Source organism: Poecilia reticulata, chromosome 21 (assembly GCF_904066995.2).
Source record: "Poecilia reticulata chromosome 21, P_reticulata-male-v2, whole genome shotgun sequence".
Lineage (NCBI taxonomy): Eukaryota > Metazoa > Chordata > Actinopteri > Cyprinodontiformes > Poeciliidae > Poecilia > Poecilia reticulata.
Window position 1 is genome coordinate 24582897 of NC_088850.1, and position 10000 is coordinate 24592896.

The 10000-nt window shown below is 57.2% G+C and overlaps 1 protein-coding gene and 1 pseudogene across 2 annotated transcripts in view; one reads left to right on the forward strand and one right to left on the reverse strand.

The window, feature by feature from the left end:
- Nucleotides 1-72: 72 nt before the first annotated feature.
- LOC145549869 (18S ribosomal RNA) lies at nt 73-743 on the reverse strand (annotated as a pseudogene).
- Nucleotides 744-6819: 6076 nt separating this feature from the next.
- LOC145549685 (uncharacterized) overlaps nt 6820-10000 on the forward strand; it is a 3201-nt gene continuing 20 nt past the window's right edge. The window contains exons 1-4 of one of the 2 annotated variants that reach the window (XM_081602271.1): nt 6820-7998; nt 8090-9301; nt 9391-9639; nt 9712-10000. The exon at nt 9712-10000 is cut by the window's right edge and continues 20 nt beyond it. In XM_081602271.1, the coding sequence (XP_081458397.1) occupies nt 8432-9301; nt 9391-9639; nt 9712-9999 (1407 nt within the window). In that variant the 5' untranslated portion in view covers nt 6820-7998; nt 8090-8431 and the 3' untranslated portion in view covers nt 10000. Of the gene's footprint in view, nt 9302-9390; nt 9640-9711 lie in introns of both variants that reach the window. The other variant, XM_081602270.1, reaches the window with a different exon arrangement.

The window sequence follows — 10000 nt, forward strand, 5'->3', positions numbered from 1 at the left end:
TGGCTCGCCTCGCGGCGGACCGTCAGCTCGATCCCGAGATCCAACTACGAGCTTTTTAACTGCAGCAACTTTAAGATACGCTATTGGAGCTGGAATTACCGCGGCTGCTGGCACCAGACTTGCCCTCCAATGGATCCTCGTCAAAGGATTTAAAGTGTACTCATTCCAATTACAGGGCCTCGAAAGAGTCCTGTATTGTTATTTTTCGTCACTACCTCCCCGAGTCGGGAGTGGGTAATTTGCGCGCCTGCTGCCTTCCTTGGATGTGGTAGCCGTTTCTCAGGCTCCCTCTCCGGAATCGAACCCTGATTCCCGTACCCGTGGTCACCATGGTAGCACGTAGCGTACCATCGAAAGTTGATAGGCAGACATTCGAATGAGACGTCGCCGCCACGGAGGGCCAGCGATCGGCCCCGGTTATCTAGAGTCACCAAAGCGGCCGGGGCGGGCCCCCGCACCCCCCCGCGAGAGGGGAGGAGGGAAGCCGCACCCCGCATGGTTTTGGGTCTGATAAATGCACGCATCCCCGACCGCCCGCCCCGCGAAGGGAGGCGGCCGGGTCAGCGCTCGTTTGCATGTATTAGCTCTAGAATTGCCACAGTTATCCAAGTAACGTAGAGCGATCAAAGGAACCATAACTGATTTAATGAGCCATTCGCAGTTTCACTGTACCAGCCGTGTGTACTTAGACATGCATGGCTTAATCTTTGAGACAAGCATATGCTACTGGCAGGATCAACCAGGTAGACCCCCATTCAACGATGACCGCGGGCCGAGGCCGGTGACGGAAGGTTGCTCCGGTGTCACACCATGTGTGCACTTTATCCGGAGGAGAGCCCGCCGACTTCCAGCTCCGACACGCGGCGCATGCATCTCGGGAGAGCGGAGGAACCGAGTGGGGCGGGCGTCGTCTTGGGCGGAGAACCGCCTGCCATGCCTTGCCTGCTGCCTGCCCCCACAGCGGATCTCCGTAGAGGGCCCCCGCAGCGGCTGTGCCAGCCTCCGGCCAATCATTGGATACGGATGCCCCGGTGGTGTCTGTGAGAGATCACACTTTGCCCGGGGAGAGCCGTGGTCCGCAGCGTCCTTCGAGCTGGCACATGTGCGCGGGGGTATGGTTCTGCATATGGGTTTTGAGAAACTCAATGATTCCTGGAGCCACCGCAGCTTCCTGGAGGCCGGTTCCACCCCAAACGATACCTAACTGGAACCGACAGTCCTGCTGCGATGGACCAGTGAAAGACGGCTGGGACAGACGGGACGTCTCGGTCTCGCTACCGATGGGACGACCGCGGGCTGGAGCGGGTGGGCCAGGCCCACGACTGTCAGTGCCCGGGTCTGGAGGCGAACCTGCAAGGTTGGAGGAACCCTTCGCCGAAGCGCCAGTGCTTGAGAGCACCAGGGCCGGCGGGAGCCCTTCATGGCAGGCCACGTGTGCTGTTCGGTCGGTTGTGTGTGTGTAAGTGTGCATGGGAGACATCCACTGGAGCTCCAGGACCTCCAGCGGGACCCCGGGCGGACCGGAGTCCGCTCAGAGCACACCGCCTTCGGCCTGGGCCCAGGGTGTCCTTGCCGCTCTGTCCTGCCTTCCACAGAGCTCCGGGGCGAGCCAGAGAACCTCCAGGCCCGTCGGAAGGACCCAGCAGACTCACCGGCCAAATCTGAGACATGTCGGCCAAAGCCCCGGTTCTCCAGAGAAAAGGCAGACTTTTTTTTTTAAAACCGCTCAAAATGCACTAAAATGGGGGAAAAGAGGGCTGAAACCTGCTTAGATAGGCTCGCCAGACATCCAGGTTTCCTAAAATATAATTTTCTAAGACCTCACTTTGCCGTTTTTCTTCTAAGTCCCTCTTTTCCAACTCTCTCCTGATATCGTTCCGGCGGTGTTTTGACGGGTAAGGTGACGCAATACCCTCGACCGAGTTTCATGGGCGAAAGTGAAAGTAAAAAAGACCGGACATTTTAGTGTGCACCGGACCTTCCGGTGCTAATATCTCGGTGGTTCTTTGCGGTAGAAGGAAACGGATGGCACGGGGCTGTTCCCCGGACTCCGGACTATCGGGCCATGGTGCGTTTTTACCGAAAAAGTGCATTTTTTTCCGCGAAAGCGGACCGAATGGACCCGCTTTGGCGAAAATCACTTAAAAATTCGTTAAAAATCGTAGGAAGGTCCTGGAGCAAATCGGACACCACCAGCGCACTCCTGGGACTCGCCCGGTTCCATCGGGGTATGACATGCCTGGGTCCCGTCCGTTTGGACCGCTTTTTCGGGGACCGAATGGACCCGCTTTGGCGAAAATCACTTAAAAATTCGTTAAAAATCGTAGGAAGGTCCTGGAGCAAATCGGACACCACCAGCGCACTCCTGGGACTCGCCCGGTTCCATCGGGGTATTACATGCCCGGATCCGAACAAGCGTTCGGGGTCTGGGTCGTGTTTCGGGACCCTGGTAAGGCACATGACAGTGGCGCTGAGGATGATGATGTTGCAGCAGCCGATGAAGATACTCACGTCGGGCGGGGCTGAGCGGGGATGAGCGAGGGCTGAGACCCTCGACAGAGAACCGGGCCTAGGGAACCGGGACTTTGGTCCAGGCCTCCGGGAGTGACATCACCCGAACCGGGGGCATCCCAGGAGCACGATGGTGCCAGTCCCGGTTCGTTTGGACCGCGGGAAAGGGTACTTTTGACCCGACTTCCGGTAGACGGTTAAACACCCATAGACGACCGCAGGAAGGTCCTGGAGCGAAACGGAGGCCACCCTAGTAATCCCCGGAGCGGCCCGGATCCAACGGTGTACGGCATGAGCGGGTTCCGGGCCTTCCGGACCGCCTCCTCGCGCCCCCCCCCGGGCCCGCTTTGGCGCAAATCGCTTAAAAATTCGTTAAAAATCGGGGGAACGTCCTAGGCGAAATCGGAGACCACCGGGGCACTCCTGGGACTCGCCCGGTTCTTCCAGTATATAGTTTGCCTAGGTTCCGTACGAATTTGAAATCCGGGCCTGGAGCAACAGAGACATACAGGCCTGCAGAACCAGGCTGGGACATCCAGGCACAGACATCCAGGCCTGCAGAACCAGGCTGGGACATCCAGGCCTGCAGAACCAGGCACAGACATCCAGGCAGAGACATCCAGGCCTGGACATCCAGGCACAGACATCCAGGCCTGGACATCCAGGCACAGACATCCAGGCAGAGACATCCAGGCCTGGACATCCAGGCACAGACATCCAGGCCTGGACATCCAGGCACAGACATCCAGGCAGAGACATCCAGGCCTGGACATCCAGGCAGAGACATCCAGGCCTGGACATCCAGGCACAGACATCCAGGCAGAGACATCCAGGCCTGGACATCCAGGCCTGGACATCCAGGCAGAGACATCCAGGCCTGGACATCCAGGCACAGACATCCAGGCCTGGACATCCAGGCCTGGACATCCAGGCAGAGACATCCAGGCCTGGACATCCAGGCACAGACATCCAGGCAGAGACATCCAGGCCTGGACATCCAGGCACAGACATCCAGGCCTGGACATCCAGGCACAGACATCCAGGCAGAGACATCCAGGCCTGGACATCCAGGCCTTGACCTCCAGGCCCACACCCAGACTTGGCTCCGGGGTCAGACACAGTCTTGGAACCCCCCCCCACCCCCGATAGAACCAGGCTCTCCACACGAGTATGTGAACCCACACTTAAGCACCCCTCCTCGGACTAAACCAAGCAGTACGCAGGCCCTGGAAGCTCGTGCCCCTGGTAAGGCAACTCAGTTTTACGATGTGGCCTTGGGTTGACCGGGGAGAGGCTACCCTCCCCAGCCTCTTCCGGCCGAGCGCCCCCTGTCCGGTCCCTGGATGGGACTTAGACTTTTTCTCGTCATAAACTGAGAACCGGGCCTGCCAGGCCCACCGGCCGAGCACGTGAACCCACACTTAAGCACCCCTCCTCGGACTACACCCAGCAGTACGCAGGCCCTGGAAGTTCGTGCCCCTGGTAAGGCAGCAGGACTTAGATTCTGGTAAAAAAATGTTGGGTTTCTCCATAGGTTTAACTGGAGAGTGTTCGCTGCGTACCCAATTTTGCACATCTTCTAACGGCCACCAACAGGGCAATTTTGACCCGATCGAGATGCGGCTTGGCAGCCTTTGCGATCTCGTCTCGGCCTACACACATACCGAATTTTGGAGCTCTAGCATCAAAGCTTGGCCCTTCAGAGCCATGTGCGGTTTTCGGACCCCAGGTCCGGATCGACACAAGGGGGCGTGCCTGAATTGAAAAACCGGTGACATTAGTTCCATGTGGTCGGACTGAACACCCCCACGAAGTTTCAGCTCCGTTGGACCACGTTAAGTGGGTCTCCCTGGTGTTTGAATTTCGTGTTTCCAGAAAAACCGCTCCATTGATTTGAATGGGAAATGGCCGCCCGGAACCATAATTTTCCACATATTCTAACGGCCACCAACAGGGCAATTTTGATCCGATCGCGATGCGGCTTGGCAGCCTTTGCGATCTCGTCTAGCTCTTTAAACGTACCGATTTTTATAGCTCCAGCTACTACGGTTCTTGCTGGGGGGCCGGTGCCGTTTTTAGAAATGGGGGGTCCGGATCGACCCCACAGGGGCGTGCCTGGATTGAACAAGCGGTGGCATACGGTCCATGGGGTCGGACTGAACACCCCACGAAGTTTCAGCTCTGTGGGACCACGTTAAGTGGTAATGCCACGCGGTTTTATTTCCAGTTACCATAACCCTAACCCTACCCTTTTCTAAGACCTCACTTTCCCATTTTTCTTCTAAGTCCCTCTTTTCCAACTCTCTTCTCATATCGTTCCGGCAGTGTTTTGACGGGTAAGGTGACGCAATACCCTCGGCGAGTTTCATGGGCGAAAGTGAAAGTAAAAAGACCGGACATTTTAGTGTGCACCGGACCTTCCGGTGCTAATATCTCGGTCGTTCTTTGCGGTAGAAGGAAACGGATGGCACGGGGCTGTTCCCCGGACTCCGGACTATCGGGCCATGGTGCGTTTTTACCGAAAAAGTGCATTTTTTTCCGCGAAAGCGGACCGAATGGACCCGCTTTGGCGAAAATCGCTTAAAAATTCGTTAAAAATCGTAGGAAGGTCCTGGAGCAAATCGGACACCACCAGCGCACTCCTGGGACTCGCCCGGTTCCATCGGGGTATGACATGCCAGGGTTCCCGTCCGTTTTGACCGCTTTTTCGGGGGACCGAATGGGACCGCTTTGGCGAAAATCGCTTAAACATTCGTTAAAAATCGTAGGAAGGTCCTGGAGCAAATCGGACACCACCAGCGCACTCCTGGGACTCGCCCGGTTCCATCGGGGTATGACATGCCAGGGTTCCCGTCCGTTTTGACCGCTTTTTCGGGGGACCGAATGGGACCGCTTTGGCGAAAATCGCTTAAAAATTCGTTAAAAATCGGGGGAACGTCCTAGGCGAAATCGGAGACCACCGGGGCACTCCTGGGACTCGCCCGGTTCTTCCAGTATATAGTTTGCCTAGGTTCCGTACGAATTTGAAATCCGGGCCTGGAGCAACAGAGACATACAGGCCTGCAGAACCAGGCTGGGACATCCAGGCACAGACATCCAGGCCTGCAGAACCAGGCTGGGACATCCAGGCCTGCAGAACCAGGCACAGACATCCAGGCAGAGACATCCAGGCCTGGACATCCAGGCAGAGACATCCAGGCCTGGACATCCAGGCACAGACATCCAGGCCTGGACATCCAGGCACAGACATCCAGGCAGAGACATCCAGGCCTGGACATCCAGGCACAGACATCCAGGCCTGGACATCCAGGCACAGACATCCAGGCAGAGACATCCAGGCCTGGACATCCAGGCAGAGACATCCAGGCCTGGACATCCAGGCACAGACATCCAGGCAGAGACATCCAGGCCTGGACATCCAGGCCTGGACATCCAGGCAGAGACATCCAGGCCTGGACATCCAGGCACAGACATCCAGGCCTGGACATCCAGGCCTGGACATCCAGGCAGAGACATCCAGGCCTGGACATCCAGGCACAGACATCCAGGCAGAGACATCCAGGCCTGGACATCCAGGCACAGACATCCAGGCCTGGACATCCAGGCACAGACATCCAGGCAGAGACATCCAGGCCTGGACATCCAGGCCTTGACCTCCAGGCCCACACCCAGACTTGGCTCCGGGGTCAGACACAGTCTTGGAACCCCCCCCCACCCCCGATAGAACCAGGCTCTCCACACGAGTATGTGAACCCACACTTAAGCACCCCTCCTCGGACTAAACCAAGCAGTACGCAGGCCCTGGAAGCTCGTGCCCCTGGTAAGGCAACTCAGTTTTACGATGTGGCCTTGGGTTGACCGGGGAGAGGCTACCCTCCCCAGCCTCTTCCGGCCGAGCGCCCCCTGTCCGGTCCCTGGATGGGACTTAGACTTTTTCTCGCCATCAACTGAGAACCGGGCCTGCCAGGCCCACCGGCCGAGCACGTGTACCCCACACTTAAGCACCCCCTCCTCGGACTACACCCAGCAGTACGCAGGCCCTGGAAGTTCGTGCCCCTGGTAAGGCAGCAGGACTTAGATTCTGGTAAAAAATGTTGGGTTTCTCCATAGGTTTAACTGGAGAGTGTTCGCTGCGTACCCGAATTTTGCACATCTTCTAACGGCCACCAACAGGGCAATTTTGACCCGATCGAGATGCGGCTTGGCAGCCTTTGCGATCTCGTCTCGGCCTACACACATACCGAATTTTGGAGCTCTAGCATCAAAGCTTGGCCCTTCAGAGCCATGTGCGGTTTTCGGACCCCAGGTCCGGATCGACACAAGGGGCGTGCCTGAATTGAAAAACCGGTGACATTAGTTCCATGTGGTCGGACTGAACACCCCCACGAAGTTTCAGCTCCGTTGGACCACGTTAAGTGGGTCTCCCTGGTGTTTGAATTTCGTGTTTCCAGAAAAACCGCTCCATTGATTTGAATGGGAAATGGCCGCCCGGAACCATAATTTTCCACATATTCTAACGGCCACCAACAGGGCAATTTTGATCCGATCGCGATGCGGCTTGGCAGCCTTTGCGATCTCGTCTAGCTCTTTAAACGTACCGATTTTTATAGCTCCAGCTACTACGGTTCTTGCTGGGGGGCCGGTGCCGTTTTTAGAAATGGGGGGTCCGGATCGACCCCACAGGGGCGTGCCTGGATTGAACAAGCGGTGGCATACGGTCCATGGGGTCGGACTGAACACCCCCACGAAGTTTCAGCTCTGTGGGACCACGTTAAGTGGTAATGCCACGCGGTTTTATTTCCAGTTACCATAACCCTCCTTATGGTCTGTGGACACTGTCCACTCTTAACGGCGCCCTGGCACCGTTCACCGCGGCGGGGCGCCGGCAGTCGCTGCCCTAACTCGTTACTGGAGGCGGGGCGCCAGTAGTCGCGGCCCTGGCTCCATTCACCACTCGTAAACAGAGGCGGCGGGGCGCCGGAAGTCGCTGCCCTAACTCGTTACTGGAGGCGGGGCGCCAGTAGTCGCTGCCCTGGCTCCATTCACCACAAACACTTTGTCATTTTTCTGGTGTCTGAAAATATTTCTAAGTGTTGGGAACACTTTGTCATTTTTTTGTCTATCACCCACTTTTCAGACTTTCTTTTATCCTCATTCAGATAGTGTTTTTTCGCATAAGGTGTTTAAATCCCAATCAATTCTTTTCGTGCCCCTGGTAAGGCATGATTCAACACTTAGAAAGTTTTCTGAGACATTCTGTGCGGCTGGAAGCAATCGTGCAATCAGCGCCCTGCCTGCCTGCCTGCCTGCCTGCCTGCCTGCCTGCCTCGCAATCAGGCTCAATAGAACCCAGCTGCCCGTTCCAGCCTTTCTGCTGCGACCTTCTCCGGAGAACCAAGCTTCTGCCAGACAACCAAGCTTCTGCCGGACATTACTGCCAGACGTGGGTCCAGATGCCTCCAGACCGACGCTGCCCAATCTGCCAACGCAAGTTTTCTCTGCTGCCCAAGCATTTAGAGCGGACCCATTGCATCTTGAACCCTGCTGAGCGTAAGATACTCCTTGCCTTCGCCCACAGACGAGTGAACATCCGTGGGATGACTTGCCCAGTCAGAGCGTGTGGATACAATGGTCCGAGGGTGGACAGACATCTGTCCGGTGCTCACAACCGCCTCGAGCCACAGGTGTTAGGCGACCATCTTCTGCAGCTTCAGTGGCGCTCAACTCTCCGCGCCATCGCAGAGCTTCGCTCCACGGATCCGAACCCGCCGCTGGCATCCGGCCTGGACGCCCAAGACCCGAACAGCAGAGCTCCAGAATCGCAGGGGAAGACGCAGACGTGTCGTCGTCGTCTCCCGGCACCCCACGCCGGGCACCACGGCCGATATCAAGTACAGACTCTTCTCCTCATGCTGTCACCATGCCTGCTTCTGCTTCTCCGCCTGGTTCACCTGCAGCCACCGGAGCCCCGTCTCCTGCAGCTTCTCCGCATGGTTCACCTGCAGCCACCGGAGCCCCGTCTCCTGCAGCTTCTCCGCCGGGCCAGACCGACTCTGATTCCCCTGCAACATCAACCTCCACAAGGCCAGTCAGAGGACTTGCCCTGCTGCCATTTGCTCCAAGGAAGTTTCCACCACCCGTGGAGCGCTACCTTGAAGAATTCCACTCAGATCTGCGGGGTGCCCTGCCAAGCCAACAGCACCGGATGAACGCACGCTCCAAGCTGGGTCGGGTCCGTAGCTTTCTCTCATTTATTGCACACGGCAGGCAGGTGAACCCCACCTGGAAGTTCCTGGACGACGTGGAACGGGTCCACGCCTTCCCGCAGGCACTGAAGCTGAAGAAAAGAGCCATAACGACTGTTAAAGTTTACCTGGTGAACCTGTCCCAGTTCATGGATTACTTTGCCGCTACACCCCCGCGGGAATGCAGGCTGACCCGGAGACAGATCACCGCCGTCAGCAGAGCGGTCAAGGCTGACCTCCTCCAAATAGCCACCGAGGTGACCCTCCACCAGATCGAAGTTAAGCGCTCCAAGGAACGGCGGACCGTCACCAGAACCCAGCTGAGAACCTGCAAGACCCTGGCCAGGACGACAATCCCTTCCCTCCTAAGAAAGCTGGAGAACCAGCCAACCATCCAGTTGCGGAACCAGTTCTATGGTTACCTAGCTTGCTATCTCTCTGCGGTCTATGGTCACAGAGCAGGGGTCTTGACAAACATGACTGCCGACGAGCTCCAGGAAGCGATTGATGAAGCCCAGGAAGGCGCTCCGGGCTTTGTGATTAATGTAAGTTTCTGGTAGAACCAGACCTGGTAGAACCAGACCTGGGGAACGGGCATGGGAAGCTAATCTAATCTAATCTGATCTCTCCTCAGGTGAGGAGGCACAAGACGAACCGTGCGTTCGGCGCCGCCCAGCTGTTCTTGAGCCATGCCGAGTTCGGGTGGTTCGTACGTTGGATGGGTGTCCGCCGGCTGCTGGAACCACGCTGCAAGTTGCTGTTTTTCAGCGCACAACAGACGCGTATAAGACGGCTAAGCAAATACGCGGCGTGTGCATGGAGCTCAATGGGACTTCCGGGCCGTCCCACGGTAACCGATCTGAGGACAGCTGTAGCGACCCACGTGAGTGATCCATTAACGGCTCTGAACTCACCCGCTTTTCTGTGTGTACATGTAGTTTCTGGCTCTACGCAGGCACGGGATGCGCACGGCAGCGAGGTCAGGGGACAACTGTCTAGGGTCATGTGTCATGACACGAGGACCGCGGACCGGTACTATGCCAACCATCTCACCGCGGAGCAATTGGCTGACATCCGGAACGCGTTCGACCGAGCCACAGCACCCCAATCCTCTCCGAGCTCTGGAAGATCAAGGGCCGCTAGTCCTGCGAGTGTACTGGCTACGGATGGTGACTCCTCGGGGGATCTGGCTCCATCAAGCAGTCCTACAGAGACGGAGCCACCCACTGGAACTATTCAATAAA